We start from the raw sequence: 22,957 nt of genomic DNA, 5'->3' as shown, positions 1-22,957 counted from the left end.
CCTTCTCTCTATCTCGCTCCAAGAGATCAGCCGCACAGCAAAGTTACATGAATAGACACTTTGTAGGGCTGCCAGGTACGCCCGATGGTGCTGCAGTTGAAGTCTATCATTCAGGAATAGCAGCAATATATAAACAAATCCTGGGAGAAAAATGTCTTTTCCCAGCATTCCACACATCAGACCTAAAAACATCAGAAGAGGCAAGCTGAAACCTGATGTGATGCAGTTTGTAGGTCTTTTCTGCTACAAGGATCTCACAACAGGAAATGCAAGCACTCATACGCATACATAAAAAGCTGCATACTATTAACTACATATTTAGCCCCATGAATATAAACTAGTGGAAGCCAAGACTGAGAGCCACTATGCTGAGGGAATTCAAAAAAGAATTAAGTGTTCAGCAGAACTTTTTTTAGAAAAACGATTGCTAAAAGACTATACAAACAAACCCTGGAAAGCACAACTATGAGAGGAAAAGCTTCTAGCTTTTCACAATGTGTCAACACACATCAACTAGCAAATGCCTGCAATTCCCAACACCGATTAACTCCTTCCCCCCATACTGTACATGTTTCAGAGCCTATCTTGTTAACATTTTAGGACTTGCTTATTTGCTAAATGCCTTTTCTGCATCAAAGCGGTTCCAAACCAGCAATTTGCTGAGTCTGGCTACAGACTGGAAGATTTGTCACGGAATAATGTGTTATATAGGATAGTGCTTCCCTTCCCCTCCCTCAGATCCCCGCTGTGAACATATAAATCCAGACGGCATCTCTGGTTTACTTCTGAACAATTTAGGTGCTCACTGTGAGATACTCAAATCAACTCTGAAGGGGCAGAGGGGTGAGCCACTCTGTATTTTTAAAGCTACTAGGTAAAGTTTGCTGCTTTCCAAGTCTGCAATTAGCTGTCAGGCACCTGATTCAACAATCCTAACTGAGCGCCAGCTCTGCGCTCAGCTCCCCATCCGCCACCTCTCCTGGCCTAGGACACAAGAGGAAAAAAACCAGCAGAGTATTTAAGAGAGCTGGCTGTACGCAAGTTTGCGATTCTCATCGCCATTACCTTAATACCAGTTACCAGAAGCGTTACTGGGTAGCTATTAGGAGCTGAGGAACACAGGTGGATGGAAGAAATTGTGTCTCACAGCCCGGGCTTTTCCAGGAAAGAGAAAAACCTCGCCTTGTTATTTATACAGGCAAGGACTTCCACCACACCTCATTAGCTACGCAACCACGGCTCTAATCATGGACTCTAGATGTAGGTGACCAGTCATACATCGTGTTTCTTCACTTCCCTGTGGACAAGTGCTTCATGGTATTGCTCACATGATCTCCAAAGACTGCTGGATACGACAGGAATACATGAAGACAAGTTCCTCATAGGAAGGAAATTGTAATCTAAATAGTCAACTTGTAAACAGAGGAAGAGGGATAGAACAAAACACAAATGGCAACGTTAAACACATGCCTTGCCAGTTACAATATTTTGGTTTTTTTAAATGTATTGTTAAGGTTTCTTATGGTCTGGGATCGGATCATAGAAGCCTGGTGTCGCACTTATTATTGTCTCAGCTCCAAACAAGAATTTAAGACTCCGATTTACACAAAACAAGATCCAGTTCAGGAACTGGTTTTATAATCTCATACACAATCATTCATAGAAGCTAATTTATAAAAAATACCAACACACAGTGTGTGATCTCCAAAATCTGGATGGTGGATTTTAAGGAATGACACTTCAAAAAAAAAAAAAAAAAATCCAAGTCGATCGTTTAAAAAAGTAGCTCTCCAGAGATATAAAAGTAATCTGAAAAGAAAAGCTGTTAGTTTAGGGTAACATAGGATTCTTCCTCCAGATTTACTTTAGCTTCTATTCCACAGCATTTAAAGTTAAATCACACCCAAAACAGGGAGAACAGCACCACCAGCAGAAGTCTAGTTTCAGGGTAACCAGTTACAAGACAATCACATTTAATTCACTGAAATTCAAAAGTCGAGTTCATCTATTGTTTCAGTCAGAAGAAAGCATTCGCTTTCTGATCTTCAGCCAATTTTAGAGAAATGCAGTCAGTGATGTGATTTTACCTGCTATTTATTTCACTAACCTGCGAGAAGGACTGTGAAATTAATCTGCAGGTTGATATTTTTCTCAGTTTGCTCATACTTTGCCACAGATTCATCCAGACCCCTGCTTCTGAAGACTGTCCCCCTTGGAAACTGATAACTGCTCCCAGACAGATTTATGCAAGAGAAGGTTATGCAAAGCGCTGCCTCCACTGCTGGGTTCATTTCCCCATTCCCTCACACACAGCCTCTTCCTGCAGCTGCAGCTGAAGATCCAGCAACGAAACCAGGCAACAATAACAGAGACCTGAAAGCAAAAATCTGTTCCCCAGACTCCTGCCACCACACTATTTGCAGAAGCTGCCTAAGCCCAGAGAGGGAACAACAGAGTTTCCAGTGGATGGTAACTTTCACCTTTGATCAAAGGTTTCTCTCCTCTGTTTGGAGAGTTTCTCTAAAACCTGCCTGAAACAAGGTATTTTTGAATACACAGAATGAAGCTTCAACATCAGAATTCAAAACTACTTCTATTTGTTAAAAAAATAAAAATAAAAAAAAAACAGAAAAGAAAAGAAATCAGATTACAACACAGACCAGGGAAAGAGAGATGGACTCTTACATAAGGCATACCCTTTCACTATACATTTGTATAAGCCAAGAACAGCAAGCAGCCTATTTATAACATGATTACATTCATCTAGTATAGCTGGAAACCATTACCACAGCATGATAACTAAAAACAATATTTAACCACTATGCATGAAGACACCAGCTGGGGGGGAAAGAAAAAACACACACACAAAGTACTTTCTTACAGATGTCTAGACAATGAATTTAATAAAATCAGAATGAGCCATGCTAAAGAAATGTTGGCTCTCTGAATATAATGAACTACATTACCAGGGACAGCACACTGCATATTCTGCATTTTACCATCGTGAACACATTCTAGAATTAGCAGGTGAATTTATCAGAGCCAGATACATTTCCACAGTTCCAAACTTACCTGACTTCTGTCTTTGTCCACTTTCTTAAAACACTTATTCAAGGATAGATTATGTCTCACAGAATTTTTCCATCCAGTGGGTGCATTTGCAAAATACGGAAAGTGTTCCAAGATCCAGTTGTATATATCCTTTACAGGCAGTCTTTTGGTTGGCGAGTCCTCGATGGCCATAAATATGAGGCAGCTAAAGGAATAAGGAGGTTTGCAGTTGGGGTTCTGCTTGGCATCGTAGGGCATGTCAGAGTGAGCAGGAGACGGTGGCGTGTCATCACCAATGTCCTGAACTGGGCTAACGCTTCTTAAGACCGAGTCCCCAAAGCTTTTCAGCAAGTTCTTGCTTTCGTGTAACCAGTTCAAATTAGTTAGTTCTTCATCTTCCATGGCCCCTTTATCTAATCTGATGGCAGGCAAAGAGAAATCTAGGTCCTCATCATCGTGAAGTGCCTTTGATAAATCACTATCTTGGTAACGCTGGCTCAGTCCGCTGGGAACGCTAATTCCTGAGCCCTCTGGCTTCTTACTGGGAGGCATGACTGGACCCATTTAGACAGAGACTCCTAGGATCGCAAATCCGAAGTAAGAGGAAAAAGAAAGAGGAAAAAAAAGTTAGCTCACAAAAACCTACAGCGTAACATTTTTACAGCTTTTCCCCAACCAGTAACTCAGCCTTTTGTGATTTATATTAAAAATGACAGACTTGCAAAAACGCTCATCCACAAATGTTGAGTAAAATAATCTAAAGCCAGGAAAAGGAAAGAAATTTCAGTCAATGGAATAATACTATAATCCTGATATGCCTCAATTCCACACGTACTCGAAGCCCCATACAGGAAATCCTAAAGACACATTCCTTTAATGATGAATATGTGTATCAAATCATTGAATACGCCAATCATACCACTTTAATAAGCATATAAACTTAAAAAAAAAAAGAAAATAAAGGAGCTTAAGGCAAATTGATTCAGATTAAGTTCAGCTGTTTCACTTTAGAGGACAATACACCAGCACTGTGATTAAAGTCACTCTGGCTAAAGGCGCAGGCAGACAAGCACCAAATCTAACTATAGTCACAGTTGCAACAAAACTCAAAAGTTACAGCAGAACTTCAAAAACAGAAAGGGTGGGAGGAGGGAAGAGGGAAAGCAACACACAGTAGTTTTGGGACCAGGGCCAAGACAGAGGGAAGCAAGCGCCAGAGGAATAGAGCACTTTAAAAATGTATGTAAACAGAGAAGATTTTAACATAAGCTGAAATGTGTTTCGAACATGGTGAAAAATAGAGTCCGGAACGAATGTTATGATACTTAGCAGTGACCTAGGAGAAGCCTGGTGAGCTGCCGAGGATACCGGGCTAGCAGGCCCCAAGGGGTAGGTGTGATCAATAGCAGTCAGAAGGACTCAGTCCTTCAGAAGTTGTCTGCAAATCAACAGAAGCAGATAGGAGTCAAACAACCCCACTTCAGAAGGAGGAAAGGTATTCCCTTAGTTTTCCCGTCATAAAAGAAAAGTCTGAAAGAATTGAGGTCTGGAGAGGTGAAAAGCAGTGAAATAAAAACTGGTAAGAGTTAATAATGAATTTCAAAACTATGAAGCCGCCTGTAGAAGTGTTGAACAAGAGCAAAAAGATTCCCTGTATCCAGGGGGCTGGTGAAGGTGCATTTGAAAGTCATATAGTCACACACTTAATCCTGGTAATGAAAGCAAAAAATTATAGGTAGCAGCAGAATAAGACACATATCTATAAAAAAAAAAAAAAATAGAAGAGAAGGCAGCCACTCTGGGAAAGAGAAAAGACAGACCATATTTTAGATGCTACAAAGGGGGTAAATAAAAAAGAAAAGCCACTTCAGCTCTTTCTATAAATACTTTAAACAAAAGCAGCCGTTATTAAAACAGAAGCGCGCAGAACTTCCAAGCACGTTGCTACACACAATCACCCAACAAGATCAGCCACCGCTTGCGGTTTTCGACGGACAAGAACCTGGAAGGGGAAAAGACACCAGACAGACACAAGCCCCGGCAGGCCGGGCGGGTGCGGGTGGGAAGCGGCGGCCGGCACCGCGCTGCGGGGCGCGGGCAGGGCTCACCCGTCCCGCGGAGCCAGCCCGGCTCCCAAGGGAAGTTCTGTCCCGCGAGCTCCCGAGCAGGGGAATTACATGATGGCTGACAGTAAAGTAATTTAATTGCACTGTTGCTATGACAACCTGCTGCTCTCTTTCTGTTTAATTTGCTTATTTGCCAGTATCCTCCCGAAGGGCCGTACCGTACCACGCTTTTATTTATTTATTTATTTGCTCTTTAGGCAGAAGTCCCCACCGGTGCCAGCACCGCCCGCCCCGGGGCTCCAGGCCCGGCCCGGCGCCCCAGCAACTTTTCCGCAGCCGCGGCCCAGGAGTTTTCCATTATTTGACCGGGGCGGGGGGATAAAGAGGAATTTGGCATATATAGTTATTCGCCATTCTTAGACAAAGAAACGCTGGATCACATGAGAGCCGCAGTTAAGCGAACGTTTTTAATCTGCTGCCAATTAAGGTTGCTCCACCAGATATGTAAATAGCCGCCGAGCGCCTTCACACCCGCCTGCCCGCGCCGGGGGCCGCCGCCGCCGCGGAGCCGGAGCGCCGGGGGGGGAGCGGCGGCTCCCGCGCGCGCCGCCACCACGCGCCCGGCCGCCCTCCCGCACCCGGCGGCGGGGACGCGGCGGCGGGACCCCTGCCGGACCGGACCGGACCGGACCGCCCCCCCACCCCCGCGCGGCGGCGGGCTCGGCGCAGCGCTCCCACCGTACTTGTCACCGGGGGGGGGGGAGGAGGGCGCCCATTGGCCGCCGCCGCAGCCAATCAATGGCGTTGCTAGGAGACGGAGACACTGCTCCGGCGCGGCCGCGCGTCGCTGGCAGCGCGCATACCTCCAATGCCGGCCGGGTGTCACGAACCTGCCGCGGGCCCCGCCGCGCCGCGCCGCTCCGGGGGCACCGCGCCGGCACCCCCGCCGCGCCGCCCGCCCCGCCCGGGCACCGCGGCGCGCCGGTCCCCACCTCTCCGCACACACGCGTGCCCTAAAGTCCGTGCCCCGCGAGCGCCGCGCGGTACGCCCCAACGGCTCGGCCCCGCGGCGCTGCGGGCCGGGCCCCGCCGGCCGCCGGAGCGGAGCGGAGCGGGTCCGGGGCGCCGCGGCCGCGCAGCAACTCGCGGCAAGTTGCGTGGCGGCGCGGCGCACCCCCCGGCGGCGCCTTGCGCAATCCCCGCCAACGGCAGCACCTCACCTGGCGGGGGGCGGCCTCAGCGCGGCCCCTCCATGGCTATCGCGCAAACTTTCCTCCGACGGGGCCGGGCATGGCGCGCCGCGGCTCAGCCCGAGCCGGCAGGGCGCCGCAGGGCTCCCGGCGCAGGCGGCTCCGCCGCCAGCATGGGCCCGGCCGCCGCCCGCCCCCGCCCGCCCCGCGCTCCCGACGGGCAGCGGTTCGCCGCGGCGCGAGCCGAAGAGCGAGAAATTGTTTCCACTGCAAACAAAAAAGGCGACACATGACCAGGGAGGAGGGGAGAGAGGGAAAACGTGGGCTGGGCCAGCCGAGACGGCAGAAGCCGCGGAAGGGAGGGCGGCCGCCGCCGCCGCCGCCGCCGCCGCCGGGCGGGGGGGAGGGCAGCGGCGCTGCCGGCGCGGCCCCTCGCCACAGGCCGCGGGGCGCCCCGGGCCCGGCCCCCGCCTCGGGGCCGCCGCCGAGCACAGCCTGCGCGGGCCGGGCCGCCGTCCGCCGCGGCGCCCAGCGCGGCTGCGGGAGCGCGGGAGCGGCGGGGGAAGTGCGCCGCCGCGGGCGGGAGCGGGCGCGGGCCGGGAAGCCGCCGCGGGCCGGGGCCCAGGCCCGGGGCTCAGCGCCGGCCGGACCCTCCTCGCCCGAGGGAGCTGCTCCCCGGGCCGGCGGCGGCGGCGCCTGCAGAGCGTTGCCCACAGCGCTTCCCCGTGCTCAAAGGAGGCCCTGCCCAACCGGTCCGGGCCGAAGCTGCGAAAATCCCCACAGGGCCATCGCAACCCCACAGGGCCCTCACAACCCCACACGGCCACTGCAACCCCACACGGGCATCACTGCAGGCACGAGGGGACAAGAGATGCCCAAAGATCGGTGTATCCGAGCCCTGCCTGTCCCCAGGGCCAAGGGGAGGCATCTTCCCCCGCCGCAGGCCGGGCCTGCCCCGTACCCCTGGGTGCCTCCAGCAGGCCATCGGCTCCTGCACAACGGCATAAAACCTGCAAGCCCACAAACGGCACAAAATTCAGAGCAGCGCAGGCTCCACCGGCAGAGGGTAACAGAAACACCCTCCACACTTTGAAGCACGTCCATCCGCAGATGTTGCTAACTTACGCAGGACCCAGGTCCCACAGATAGGTGTGCAGCATAACCAAGGGGACACACGCGGGACAACGGAGGGGAGTCTGGAGACAGGGTGTCCCTTCTGCCAACCTGGTGTACCGCAGCCCTCTGCTGCGGGTCTGTCGTCACACGGTGCGGTGAAGAGCTCAGTTGCAGAGAGCCGCGGCAGCTCCAGAGGAAAACAGTTCCTTCCTTTTAGACTAAGAAATTTTCTTTAAAATAAGGCCTGGTTTAGATTAGGAAAAATGGTGCATTTTCTCCCCCGTTAATGTATCTTGACATAATTAGTATTAACTTGATTAAAAAACCCTTGCCATCAGTTCAGTTAAATTGATTGGAGTGAACTAACTTGATTTAAAAACAAAAATGAAGTTGCCCAGTCTAGACAGCAGTTAAAGGTACAGGCTCCTGTATGCGACACACTTGATTTCAAATAGTTCAGTGTTTCACAGCACTTAATTAAGATACAGCTGTCCACCTTTAATGCAAGTGCAATAAATTGTTTCATAGCTGAGCCACAGAAAATCAAGGATTTTCCACTCTGGGTAAACAAGGCTTGCAGATTTAGCACACTTTAAAATTAATTTTCCTTTCAGTCTGCTGTAGAAATGTTTAAACAATGTAACGCTGGTTAGAAATACAGGTATATTAGTAGATCCTTTCCAGGGCAACCCTGGATGCAGAAATTAGCCCTAAGCCAACAAGCATTTTAGTGATTTTATTTGTAAAAATTAAGATAGCAGGCTGAAGACTTTGCAGGAATTCTGTGCTGGCCCACAGAATCAACATTATCCTGCTTAACAAGGATAACCACTGTTTTCAGTTCTATTTCCCTATCTGCAGTTAGTCATTTTCTAAGGCATTGGGTACCTCTTAATTTCTATAACATTTTTAGACAGGAGAGTGGCAACTATTTAGTTCCCAAAGCAGAGGGATGAAAAGTGTTTCATTTATTCTCTCAAACTACAAATTCCTGTCATAACTCACTAAGGCCTTCTTCTGCCGATAGCTTTCCCTCCCCTACCCAGTGAACTGCTATTTCACATTCTTGCATACTTTCAAACAGACTTGCCAGCAGCTGGATTTAAGAATGAAAAGAACACCTATCAGAGGGGGGAAGACCATTGTCACCCACTGGTAACATGCCCTGCAACCGTACTAGCACTAAAATAGTCAGCAGACCATTAGTTTACACAGTTCTTATCTCATAGCCATTTTGTTTTAAACCCAAACTAAATTACCAAGTCCTAACTCCACCCACCTGAATTTACTTCAAATGCTTCAGATGTTTTTTTTCTTAGTGAAGCCACATGTCTCTTTATCAGCAAGCAAGGAGGTTTATCACATTTATCATCACTTGTAAAAGTCAAGTACCTTAGTATTCCAAGAAGAATTCCGCTAACGAGTATTTCTGAAGCGAGAAAGGAGAAGCCTCATGAGCTGCAGCAGCAGTATACAAAGGATATTACATCTTGAACAATATCTCATTATGTATGTATCCTATTCAGATACACAGCTCAGTTCTGTTCAAAATTAGTGGCAAAATTCCCCGTTGGCACTGGTGAGAAGAAGATCAGAATTTTGTACCTTTTCTGTGCCAGGTCAAAATCCTTCCCCAGAGCAAGCCGTAAGGACTATAATGAAGGACCAGTCTGAGACATCTGAAGTGCGCACAGAAAAGCCAGTATGATCGAGTGCAGGGGTCAACAGCTGGTGACACAGCTGCCTTGGTGAGCAGGTGGAGAGATCCTGCGTGCCATGTCGGGCAGCTGGCACAGGGCTGAGAGCTGGGGCATCCTGCGAGAGGCAGCAGCGCAAGGCAGCGCCACGCTGGCTCCCGCTGACTTCTGAGCTCAGCGGTAAACTGGAGCCGCTGACTTGCACAGCAGCAAAACACCACCGGTGAGGGGAACTCTAGCATCTTACCTCTTGGGAAGACAGTGTCCCCTAGCTGCTTCTGAGTCTTTACTGGAATACTTAACTAATTTAAGAAAGAAAAGAGTCTCACACAGTACCACTGAAAAATCATTACGTGCTGGTTTAGAGATTAAAGCAGCATCCGAACATCCAATGTACGGCCATCAGTAGCTCACTATAATCTTAGGCAAGCCATCAAATTCACCAGGGTGTTGACTTCCCCATTTCGAAGACAGGACTAATACCAACTCACTTGGCAAGAGATTTGCAGCACTGACAGATGAAAACTGTTTGTACCTTGAGACCAAGGTATACATAGTACTGAAGACCGATTAGAAGTACCAACAGTGCAGAGCTGCACTTTAGCCTTGTGGGCTAATATACAACAGTCTAATCTTTCCACTCAGATTTCAGAATACCAACTGCAGATGTTTCAGTATCTTATTTAATGAGGATTTCCAGCCATCTCTCTATATTCCTTTATCTCTTATCCTCCTCTAGATTGGAATCTCTGATAGCCTCCTACATGCCCCTGTTACAAAATGAGCACGGCAAGGGTCACAGGCTCTCTACCATCTCTCCAAAGCTCATCTACCCCCTCCACCTTCATCTCTGCTGACAACATCTTCCTTTCCTAGGATTATGGACATGTCACATGACCTTGCTAAATATTTCTACTTTCTGCCCTTTGACCCCTCCATTTTCACCATTCAACAGACTCACACTGCTTATCCTCATCTTATCCCCATTCCTAACCTGATCTCTAGATATAGTGTCCGCATTGACTGCCATCCTTGTCAATGTTTATCCTTTCCACATGAGAGACAACTCTCCTCCCCAAGGTCTGCTGGAAGCTTGCTAACTAAGCTTGCTCATTATGATACAGAATTTGACATGCAGCTGTACCCAAAAAGCTTCCAATTCTGAAAAATGTCCTGTTGTGCAAGGTACCTTCCACAGACAGAGGTGGACAGGGCTGCTGCCTGAACTCCTTGTGATCTGTCTGATCAATGTCTCACAGCAGGAGACACCCCAGGCTCATAACACTGTACACTGCCCATCCCACTTTGTTTCCACTCTCCCTGCATGCGGAACGACTGGCTTCCCCTAACAGTCTTGCCATCTCTCAATTTCTGTTTTCTCCGGGGCAATGGATCTAGTCTTGTATGGAGTGGAAGCACCTTGAACACCTTGGAGCACTATTAAAAATAAATAAATAAAATTTAAAAATGAATACACTATGCGTTTGCTCTTGTTTCCTCTTTCACAATTCCTGTTACCAGCATTCCTCTCCAGTTACTACTCTGCAGACTTTGTCTCTTCCTTCAGGCCACGACTAATGCTTGGCATTTCCTCTTTTTCTTCACCACAAGTCATTTAAATACATGTGAACCTCTCAATCTCCCCCATCTACAACTGACTCTTCTCATCCCAGAAGCAGATAGTCAAAACTCTCACCGATATAATATCTATAAATGGCCTCATACAGAGCCTGCAATATCACCACTTCTTTATTTTTAACCACAACAGGCCAACCTGTTTTTGTTGTTTGCACCATACCCAATTTTGGGGCAGAAAAACAGCTGCATGTGAATTCCCACAGGAATTCAGCTGGAGTCTCTGCTTCTTGCAGAGGTAACACCACGAACCGGCCCATGAGTGGTGCCTTGCTCCTGCGAGAGCAGCAGCCCTGCTCACAGCTGCTCCAGCTGCAGGTGCACCCTGCCTTTGCGCCCCGTGTCTTTCACAAGCACATCCTTCCCTTTTTTTTTCCCACCTTCAAGCACTAGCTACAAATAAAAGCTGTACATGCAACGAAGACCAAGCTTACTCCAACTTACTCATAGGAGGCCTGTCTTTGGTTTATTCACCTGAAACACATGGAATTGAAGGTAGAGAATATTTTCCCAACCTTTCATTTAGTTATCCCTCAAGTTCTCATTTGCCCCAACTGGGGAAACGCAACAGAAATAGAACTGAATCACAGAGAAGAGCAATATGAAGCTTTGCCAGAGGTGAGAGGAAACAAAAAATATCTACAGCATTTCTGTTTCACAGACTAAAATATAATGAATTTCTTATAATAAAATCCAGAGTTTTCATGAAACAGTTCCTTTATAAAATAATGCATGCACATTTACGATGTTATTGTAGTAACACCTGCTTGCAGCTTCTAAGAAAATGAGTGTAACTTAGCACTAAAATTATATACAGCTGACAAACTACCAGCAAGCCTGTTTCTGTACATGAGTGTGGTGGGAGGAGAATATCATGCATGCTAGTTTGTCCTACATACATTTATTAAACCAGATCTGTATGAGAGATGCTTTACCATTGTAACTATACCAACATACTAGCATCCCAAGCAGAAACTTAGCTTATACTGGTAAAGGGAAGCTTCTGCCAGTGGGGCTTATTTTAGCAGCCCAGCCAGCAGGAAGCAAAATGTTGCTGGAATAAACATACTGGAGTTTTCTGCTAGCTTGGCTATATTGGTCTAAAAATCACACTTAACCTAACATAGCTGGTAAATGACTGCAAATGATTGTAGAAACCACTATCAGAAAGACTTCTATTTTCTGGAGTTCGGTGCCTGGACTCTGCTGTCTGTTGTACAGGTGTAAGGCAGCAAAAGTTGGCCTGGAGTTATCTTAACGTTCATATTCACCATTTGGCAGCTGAAGTGAAATATGCCGTGTAATCAGCAGAACCAGAAATCAACGGAATTTTTATTCTTCTAAGGAGGGTGGATGAAAAGCAACAGCCACCACTGCACAGAAATAAAGATCACAAGCTTTGGGGAACACCGTAATGAGGACACTAAGTTCTGTTATAAAGTTCCTAAGTGGTTTTGCCAAATAGAGTCTCTAAAACGAAGGCAAAACTCTTTCTGGACAACAGCTCAAATCCCGCCTCAGTTTTCCTGAATACAAACTGGTCCTTTCACCAAGGGCTTCATGATTTTGTCCTTTCTCTGTGTATCTATACATGCAAAATTAACTCCCAACAGGACCTCAGAGGTAGCGAGGTTTGTGTTCAGATCTGGTAAAGGAGAGGATCTCAGACACTGACACTAAACATGACTTGCCATCACTAGTGCTGTAAGCCGGTAGGTGATTATTCTCCTCTGACCATTTGCTTGCACCATGTGGCTTTCCTAGCCGTGACTGTATTGATTCCCAGCTTGATTGCCAGCTCTTTGTACAACAGGATATTCCCGGGTGCTCTCCTCTGCTTGTCACCCAGCATTACTCTTCCTGTGCGTTTCCCGAACACTGTTCCCAGAGGAAACCCTGCGAGACGCAGGTCCAGATTTTCCCAGCATGTCCCAACGCGGACACGGTGAGGAGAGCCTCTACGACGTGATGCAGCGGCGAAGCACAAGCAAGGCCCACTTACAGCTGTGTCCGAGAGAGATGCTGTGAGGCTGCCGGGTTGGTAAACAAGCAAGTTGTGAGTGTCAGAAAAAGATTAAGCAGGCTTTTATCTTTGATGTGTTTTTAGTACTATGTACCAGCCTACCAAATGCACCAGTGAGTGGAATGGAAACCAATGCAAAGCTGCAGAGGAAGGAGCGACAGGAGAAGGCAGAAAAGACAGTAGCATCTGCAGAAAGTCCCTGCGACAGCCTGTGCTCCTCTGCACAGCTACAGGGCAAGCGGGCTGCAAGGCTGAACAGGAGAGCAGCTGCCAGGCACAGCAGATAAGCAAGATTTGGGAAGGAAGTGGGGGAGCTGGCACAGAAAAAACAGCTGAATTTACCCACATCCCAGCAGAAACTGCTGTTGCCGGCTATGGCAAGAGAATTAGCCCCTGGCTGTTGAAATAATGCTCTGTTAGGTGGGTTTCCATGTGAGTAGCTTCTGGCCTCTCCACTGCAACAGAAAATCCTTCTGATTACAGGCTGACTTACCTACTGGAGCATTCATTTACGCTGGGTCTCTTGGCACTACTCCAGTCTTTTTGGCAACAAGTAACCTCAGCTAACAGCTGAAGTGATCTGGTAGATACAGGGCATCTGACACCTCATTGATTTTTGCCAACTTTCTCATCCAACAGGTTTCTCACAGCCACAAAGATAAACTGGGCCTTGAGAGCCAAAGTAGTACAAAAAAATGTTGGTTTTTTATTTTTTCTCTCCTTTAAACCCCATGTCCTGTAAACATTTATGGTCATGTTTACTTCTAAGGTCCAGTTAGTCCCATTACTGTCCAGCACTCCCATAAGCATCTGAATGATCAGAGACAAAAATTGCTATGGATATGACAAAATTTTGAAGCATGTTAGAGGAAAAAAGTAATGTTTATTGTTTTCATGCATGCATATGGCTTTATTTATTCATTTTCAGCATTTTCCATAATGCAATAAAAGAAATACAACGTGAAAACATCACAGTATGAAACCAAACCTCACATATAACCAAAAATAAAAATAATAAAAAAGCTATCACTGGAGAAACTCCTGGAAGTTACTGGACCAGCACTGGGCAATAGAATGGGAGTTTCAATAGAGCACAAAAGCAAATCCAGGCGTGAAAGGAGACGGGCTGTCCTGCTACAAGCCAGCCAACTGCCAAACTGTCATTTTGCTGTGCCGTTGAACAGAAGGCCCATGTAATGACAACCACAAAACTCATTTAAGCTCTGAAAAGGTGACTAATGAGCTCATTCATGCTGCCTATAAATTATTCACTACAACACTGACCCCACTCAAGACAAACAGCAAAGTAAACTTTAAATACAGGGATCTGGAGCCTCCTGCGTCGTCCACACTCTGCCTGTAAAACTCCCCACAATCAGACAGACACTTTACTTGGTTCTGCCCCATCGTCAAACTCCCTCTGATGCTCAGATCTATTTTTTTACTACCCTTAATATAGTCAAAGCAGCTGCAGCTGTTACATATTTATTTCTCTGTTGCCCGTTTTTTGTCATTAGTAGTTACAGGTAATCACGAAGTGCTATAAATAGCTTTAAATTATATTCTTCAGAAGTTAAAGTCTGACCTCAAAATGAAGCCCAGGTCTAAAGAAATAAGAACACAACTGCACATGCATTTTTAATGAGGAGTAACCCATCTCCAGAGTCTGTTTATTGATATTTCTATGAACATTTATGATTTGTGCCAAAATGAAAACAGAGGATGTTAAAAATATTTTTATATTCTAGGTGCTGGAATGAAAAAGTTTTTGCTATGTTTAGAAATATCCCTTTTCTATGAATACTTTTGTTATCCTGTTTAGCATGAAATAAAGAGACAGGCTATACAGTTCAGCATTCCCAGCGTAAGCAGTGCTGTTTGCTGCTGAAGTGTCTGGAATAGGCACTGGCTCTCTTCAAATAGTACTCTGCTTTGCCAGGTAAATCGCTCACAAAATTTAGAAGTTACAGTTTAGTAACTTGTGACACACTGAACTAGCAATTACAAAGTGGCATTAAAGACATTTACTGTCTTGTATGACACATGTCTCATCTTTAGTGGAAAAAAAATTACTCACACCTGCAGTTACACAACCCAATTCCAAAGGTCAAAAACAACTAGATAAAAGTGAAAGCTAGGAATTACATAGTTAAAGTGCAATCACTATACCAACTAATTTAAGATATAAGACGAGGTAGTCTGTAAAGTACGGGAGACATAAACGAACATAATATTGATATCTAAATATGAGGGGGGAAAAAAGGAGTTAGCACAGAAATTTCATAAATTCTTTCTGGCTTTTTCTCTACCCCAGAGGAAATAATAATTGCAGTTTTAACTAAGCATTCTTTCTCTTCCAAACTCGAAATGTTATAGCTAAGCAGTATACGAACTTTTGTTTGTCCTGCTTAAAGGAAAGGACTTTACCACCTACCGACAACGGTATGATTAGTCTTCATTTGTTTACATCCAGGATTCCGAATTTACCAGGCAGACACATCGAATCCCTGTTGCCCTGTTAGTACTGCTTCGTAAAATGATGAAAAGATGAAAAAAAACCCCACCTCCCCCCCCCCAGCAAGCACCGGGACAGCAACAGAGCAATCTACACCGCATAGCATGCAAGTCTCAACTTATCAAAAGCTGTCCACCTGACGAGATTCCTGAGCTGCTCATAGCTGAAGGGTGTTGGCAACGGGCTGCTTGGAAACAGTGTCACATGCCGGACCCCACCAACCTGTCTGGCAAGCGCAGTTCAGCTCCCCCATCCCTGGCGGGGAGCGGAGGCGCCTCCTGCACCCACCGCCCCACGCCCTGCTCGTCATTTCCCTAACGACGCCCAGCCGTGATGTCAGTCTTGCTCCAAGACATGGTCTGGTCCAAATAACAACAACCCACAGTTGGCTGCAAAATCAGAAGAATACCAAGTCTGGGGGAGGAAAAGCAAACAAACTGACAGTACAACCTCTTAGCTTCATGTAACAAAGCCAGTGCTTAGCTACGACTGAAAATGAATCCCTTGACTGGTCCATGTCACTCATCAACAATTTAAGATGTTCACAGAGCAAACAAGTCATGTATTCCACTCAGAGGAAAAGCCGTGGACCCTGGGAATTGCATGACGCCCACCTCTCTGTGTATGATGCTGTCCTCTCGCCTCATCCACTACCACGTGCAGGTCCCAATCCAAAAGCAGATTAACATTTGTACACTTTGGTAAGTACAGGCAGCGGGAGAGCACAACTCTGCAGACTGGGGAAGTCCCTAAGCATTGGCCAGTTAAGGTCAGCGAATACTTATATTATTCTTACTTTCACTTATTGCTATTTATTGTAGCAACTCCTGCAACAGTGCAGAAAGGAAAATAAATGGGCTGGAATTCGCACTGTCCTCAGTAACTTAGTCTTCTGCCTCAGCACTGGGAGCAAACACACTCCCAGTACATAACCACAGCTGATGCTGGACTCTCAAACACACCCAGCAGATTTATGGAGCTGGGGACATGCTGCACTAAGGAGAGAAGTGTGGGACAGTGGTTGGGTCTAAGGACACTCCCCGGATGAAGACTCCCTTGCAAATCCAGCCTGGGGAGGAGTCTCTGGCACATGATCTGCTATGGGGAAGTGCTTCTGGCACATCACATCTAGCTACAGACCATGATCCTGTGGTGCGAGGTGCTGGAAAAGCAAAGAAAGAACAACCGTCCCTGTGTCAAAATGCAAAATTATTATCCAAGTCCAAGAGACAACAGGGGCAAATTTGGCCACTTTGATGCACATCATTGTGTTTGGCGAAGGACTATACATTCATTGGAATTTGCTAATGTACTTGTACCAAAGTCTGGCTTGGAGTCTACAACCCCCCCACCGGGCTTGCAGAACTGGCCATAGCGACGCTCTGGTGGACATCACGGGGCTGACCGCCGTGAGTGAGGAAGCATGTGCATGCAGGGATGTGGGCCGGGAAGTCCGTATATGTGTGCACATTTCATAGCAAGTATGAGCTTGAGTCTCTTCAAGATTGGGATTTTAGTTGTCAAATAGCTAAAGCGGGTCATTACTGAAGTTAACAGGTTCCACCTGAGTAGCGTTTCTCCCTTCGTAAGTCAGACAGATGGAATAAGATCCTCATATTTATGCCTGCGTTTGCCTTATTGAGTGGGAAGTGCAATACCGGTGCCTGCAGACTCCTCAGGGAGGTCGGCTGAGCTGCTCCCGTACCCCAGCGCATTGTGGCTCTCCTGCGCGCTATTTGATTGCATCCTTGGATTTATGCCAGCGCTAACAGAAACAGCATCCAACCCTCTACCTTTATTTCTCCCTTTATGTCACTGTTACAGTATACTAATAAAAGACTAAATGGAGTTAGGTAAGAACTGCAGTAGCTGGCTGGACCAAAGCTCCTCTAGCCATGTCCTGAGGAAGAGCAGGGCAAGTGCACAGTGACACGCTGCAGCATATTCCCTTACTTCCAGAGAACTGCTGCTTAAGAACTTTTACAGCTAAAGATGCAATCAGATCCTGTGTTATGCTTTAAGCCCAACGATACTTTTTCTTCTATTAATTTGTCTAAAAAAAGCTTCAGGCAAGCTTCAGCATCCACGAGAGCCTGTAGCAAGGAATTCCACATTTTAATGATGGACTGTGCAGAAAGAGCACTAAAACTGCTCCCCGGTAACTTTACTTGAAGCCTTCTACATCTTACATTATTAAAATAGTAAATAATTTTTGCGTGAATATCTAGAACAGTCTCATATTCACATAGACTTCTTTTGATTTTATAATTCCCTTTTTACTGTTCAGACAACACTCCTAATACACTTGATTCCACATTTCATTCTCTGAAGTAACTGAAGTTATACATAAATAATAAAATACATAAACAAACATACCTGTCAATGAGCTACTCATAGAATCGTAGTCGCCAATATTGTGTCTACCCAAATGAGAGAAAACAGTGTTAACAGTCCTAGGAACATGCTTCTCCTCATTTTCACACTTTGCTGTATAGTCTCACTCTAAGTGCCTGAAGCTTTTCCAAGCACTTAATATGGCCCAATAAAATAGGGAAGCAGCCCGCTCCAGCCGATACCATGCATGGAGAGAATGGAGCTGCAAGGGGCTGCCCCACACCAAAGCCCTGACCCCTGTGAAAAGGGAAACCTCCTCTCCAGCAACCCCCTACTCATCACCACACACAACCTCCTTGTATTTGCCTGAATATCATAATAATAGTTGATAAATAAGGGTGAACATCGATGCAGGAATGTCTCCTTAAGTTTTGCCTAAAGTATCGTGAATTCCTTGCCTGCGCTTACAGCGGCTTTGGAGGGCCCCGGGCAGTGCAGCGCGGTGTGGAAGAGCTGCCCGTTTGGAGGCACAGATCGGTGGCATTTTGTGGATCAGCTGGCAGGACGCTTTCAAAAGCAGCTCAGTTCAGTCAACAATCTCCCTCTAGAGCCCAAGTACATCACCTCAAAAATATGTCTCAGCTCTTCTGGCGCAGAGCCTGGGAACCCAAATTTTTTTTCTCATCCAGGTCCTCCACTTGGCAGCGCAACAAATTGCTGTTCTGCCACCAGGATGGATAAAGTCATTTTTCACTCATTATGCTATTCAAAAATAGAGCAGGAGCTTTATTTAAAACACGAAAGCAATACACTGCACTTCAGCAAATTAACAAGGCAAAAAAGCTCTTTTGCTTTATGAGCCACAAGGACAAGGGATTGAGTTAGAACAACGTGAGCTAATATCCCAAGGAGTTTGACTAGAAAAAAATGTGCTCCGATTACAAATTCTGCAGCTCTCAGTCTTGTGGCTAAGCCTGAAGTTACATCCATGTCAGTCAGTCTGGCTTTTTGCTACGGATCACTAATATTTTTCCCCATAGTCTCCAGAGGGGCTTCGGACAAATATGGTACAGATCCATTTCAGCTGCCGGATGGGATAACCTATGGAGTTTTTCCTCGGTCTGCAGTCAGTCATACCTCTGCTGCTCTGACTGCACCTTCCTCAGGTGCCAGGGCTCATGCTTGCAGCCTCCCGGAGTGCCCCGCCGCAGCCGCTCGCGCTGCCAGAGGCCACCCCGCGACGCCGCATCCTCCGCGTGAACCCTGCTTATCTAACAGCCTGGGAGGACGCTGCCGGGCTCCGGTCTGTCAGAGGCCTGTGACACCGATAAAAACAGCCCCCTTAAACCAACGTGTTATTTAACAGCTAGATAAAAAGAACAGACACGTGTATCGCGTGTCGCCCAGCTGCAACGCGGCCGTGCCGGACTCATTCAGCAGCTCCAGGCGACCCCGGTTTCCCTCAGCAGCTCTCCCACCCGACCCCCCCAGCCACAAGCAGAGAGGGTTTCTCCATGCAAACCGCTCACGCCGATTTGCTGACCTTTCCTGCCCAGGAGCCTCCTGCCCTAGCGCTGTCTGTCCTCAGCCCTAAAGGTGTTTGTGGCAAAGCGACTTACCTGGAGCTGTTATTACTGACTTGGTTATTTTTCCTATTAACCTAAATCAATACACTCATACAGTAAACATCCCAAAACTCAAGTCAATATAGAGAATTCATAAGGTATTACAGATTTATAGATATTTACAATCTCTCTTGATTAGCGATCCTTAGATGGATGGTGCACGGAGGCACAGCCAGTAGATTAGATTCTTCAGGCACTGATGCTAACTTATAAGAAAAGGGCTGTAAAGATTTAAGAGCCCAAGTCTCACTGACTTTTAATTGACTTTCAGTGAAGTTAGTACTGCTAAGGCCTTCAGGTACTTCCAGAAGTGTCTTCTTAAAGCCCGACAGACACAGCGCACGCGTGAAAAGGGAAGGCAGTTACTAGCAAGATGCTCTTCTTGAAAAGCTCTTGATGGAAGTTTGCCCCTGCCCCCATTTCACCAGGACACGGCTTTAGCCTTCGAAGCCCATCTTTCCCTGGTCGCGCAGGGAGAGGGCAGCCCACGAGCCCCTTGCTGCAGTTCATCTAATACCCTCATCTGTGGGCCGAGAGTCCAACTTTAGCAGGTGGGTGGCTGTGCTGCAAAGCAAAGGGTCACTGCAGACAGGCTCGCAGAGCGCTCTCTGTGCACTGTTTCGCCTACAAAGTAATGAAAACCACTAAAACTTCAGGATATTGCACTAGTCGCAGGGAATGGTGGAGAGGGCAGCTTTCTATCTACCCACGCTGAGAAACAGGAACCTCACCATGAAGAGGGGTTCCTGCGCCATGCGAGAGGCCGCCGCTCCAACAACCTACTCAGGGGCTCTGCAGCTGCCAAACCATGGGCTTGGAAACCGCTGCCCCCCCGCTAACGGTTAGCGACCACCCAGCGCGAAGCTCTGCACCGGAACGAGCGTGATCCCGGGGGAGGGTGGCCGGGGCAGCAGCTACCCCGGGGAACAGGGCACCAGCTTCCACGGGAATGGGACTTCACCCCAGATGGGGGGTGCATCCTGCCACGGCTCTCTGGCGTGAAGCAGGAGCGGCTCTGGCTGTGGCTTGAAAGAAAAAAAGCTGTGGAAAGAGGAAAGAAGCCGTGTTGCTTCCCACAAGCAATATCCCAGCGTAACCCCTGGAAGTTTCCCTTTCCCCATCCAGGCATCCGGCTATGGAGTGCAGGAACAGTGCGGTACCGGGCTTAACCGCGCTCTCCCCAAATTGTCTCCCTCTGCCCTGACAATTTTAGCTTTAATTTCTAACGTACAGTGACAAGATGGTAACACATTCTGTTACAGTTTCTTCTGTGAATTATTTCAGGACTGTGCATGGTAAGGATCGGTTTAGGTCCCACTCCTGGAACGTATTCGTCACCAAAAGGGATACGCACAGCTCTGTGCTGTCTGGGGCAGCAGGCTCAGCCCAAGGGAGGACCCAGCCAGTCCAGAGGATTAAACAACTGCCAAATAATTTCTTTGCAAAGTCCATTTCTTTCATGCTTATATTGTCTCTTCTTTGTAAGTATTAACAAGCCTCCACACTTGGGTCTCTCATACAAAAGTCATCAATATTTGGAAGCTAGCTGAAACAAAGAGGAATCACAATTTCCTTTCAAGTGTGCTAATCTCTAAGGATGTATCTACTACACCACACGGAGTAGGGACAGCCAAACGATGACAGGTCCTATAAGCAATTTAACCAGGCTTGCACAAAGATTTACTCAAACTCACATACCACATGGCCGCACTACTTCCAGACAGCTTGTTTGGAGTTCCCTGGGACGCCTTCACACAGCGCCACACTCCAGGGCTTCTGCCCTGTAGAAGAGGCATTCTCTGCCCAGAAACTTCTATAAGGATATTATACAGATTTCTCCTATTTAAATAGACCTGACAGGGAAAAATACGTATGTAAAATTTCAGTGGAGCCAACAGATTTCTGATCAAGATGAGCATCTGGAAATAGCTGCAGATTTCCATGGATTCATCTCTCCCAGCACAGAATTCATATCTGATGCCTTCGGAAAAATCTTGTGTAAATGAATACAAAATACAATAACTTCCCTCCACGTTTTTTAGATCATCCTCTAGAATAACAGAGCAGCATATCCCTATTAGAGAGTTCTGAAAGTGGATCAAAAATCCTATATAAGGAGAGATTTCTGTATTTAGCTCCAATTAATTTGACTTCAGTGCAGATATGCTGGAGCCAGAAATAGAGCGTAGACTGTTTGACTCCCGTGCGCTGTTCTAGCCACTGCACTGTGCTCCACTGACAAGGAGAGGTACATTACATAAATGTTGGTTTCTCTTGGTATTACGCCTTTTCAGCTGTCCTTTCAAATGCACTCTATTTCAAGTGGGCTGCCATATATATGTATTTTTAAATCAAAGAGTTTAGTTTGACACTTTGCAGAACTAACTACTTAACAGTACAAACCTTGTGATATATCAACTAATTACTAAATACATGTTTTTTGTCAGAATTTATCTGTGAGAGCTCATTACCCTGGTGACTGCAGTGAGCTGAGGGTAGTTTCAGAGTATCATGTACAGAGACAGCAAATCCAGAAACAATTGCATCAGAGCGTACAAATAGGAAGGGGATTTCAGCAAGAAGTAAGGCCAGGGCAAACATCCTCCAGAAAAGCCTCACAGGATTGCTAACAACCAGCCCCACGCAGGCCAGGTCTCGCTGCCAAGGGCGTCAGTTTAAAGGCTTTGCAAGAATGACCTTACTTGGGATGCCAGCAGGAGGGCCCCCGAAGTACAGGTCTTTCCAAATTGGCACCAAATCCCATGCTCTTTATTCTTGGAATGGTTTTGTTTACGTTACTGCAATTCTGGGGAAGGATTGCAAGATATAGCTCTGAGACCAGACCTCTGATCCTGCCTGTTTACCGCATTGATTGGGCTCTTTTAGACTCTGATCTCACCATTCCTACTCCAGGCAGGCTCCCCTCTGGTAGTGGGCAGAAGAAGAGTTGTGGGATGGGGAATTAAAGTGGGATTCAGCTGAAAAGCTGAAGCAGAGCAGAGAATGATGAAAATGCATCATCTGCCATGAGCGGTCCTTGCCACAGTTAGATTTCAGCTGTAGACTCCTCAAGCAGAAGATGATCCTCCTTTCCTGTGGGGCACCAGCCACACTTACAGTGCCACATAAATATTAAAATAATAATTGATCATTAATTAATAATGGCTTCCTTTTCCTCATGACCATCTCTCAGCTTCCATAAAAAATAAACATTTCTGTTCTTCTAGAGGCAGATACAAACAATTATTCAGAAAGTGATCTCCTAGCAGAAAATTCACTTTCCCACTCCCTGTTACTCAGGCATTATTTTCAGCAGTCCTGGACATGACATTCTGCACTATTCCACAGGCACACTCTTTAAGAAACACACACTGATTTAGAAAGCCTCAGAACCCACAATAACCAAACTAAACAACAAGAAGACAAAGTTGAGCCCCAGGGAAAAAAAAAAACCCAAAACGTAAATCAATTTATTCCCTCTTTCTTTAGAACTGCGTCCTCAACGGTGACAAAAGGGTGCAGCAGCCGCAGGGCACTGCCACTCGACCTGGCGCATCCCCCCCCACGGCCAGCACAGCACACCACCCCAACACGTCCCTCGTGCAGCCCCAGCCAGCCTTCCCACCTGCCCGCCACAAGCCCGCTCACCAGGCGCTAAGCCACCGGACGACCCTCCAGCAAGTCTTCTAGCTACCAGCCACTCTT

The 22,957-nt window shown here is 46.9% G+C and overlaps 1 protein-coding gene across 4 annotated transcripts in view; it reads right to left on the bottom strand.

Annotated features, from left to right (window-relative positions):
* FOXN3 (forkhead box N3) overlaps window positions 1-22,957 on the bottom strand; it is a 222,166-nt gene that overhangs the window by 136,182 nt on the left and 63,027 nt on the right. For 3 of the 4 annotated variants that reach the window (XM_064512204.1, XM_064512205.1, XM_064512206.1), the window contains exon 2: window positions 3,073-3,629. In XM_064512204.1, the coding sequence (XP_064368274.1) occupies window positions 3,073-3,615 (543 nt within the window). In that variant the 5' untranslated portion in view covers window positions 3,616-3,629. Of the gene's footprint in view, window positions 1-3,072; window positions 3,630-6,337; window positions 6,637-22,957 lie in introns of those variants that run through there. The other variant, XM_064512203.1, reaches the window with a different exon arrangement.

This window comes from Dromaius novaehollandiae, chromosome 5 (assembly GCF_036370855.1).
Source record: "Dromaius novaehollandiae isolate bDroNov1 chromosome 5, bDroNov1.hap1, whole genome shotgun sequence".
Lineage (NCBI taxonomy): Eukaryota > Metazoa > Chordata > Aves > Casuariiformes > Dromaiidae > Dromaius > Dromaius novaehollandiae.
This window is presented reverse-complemented; position numbering and strand designations above follow the sequence as displayed.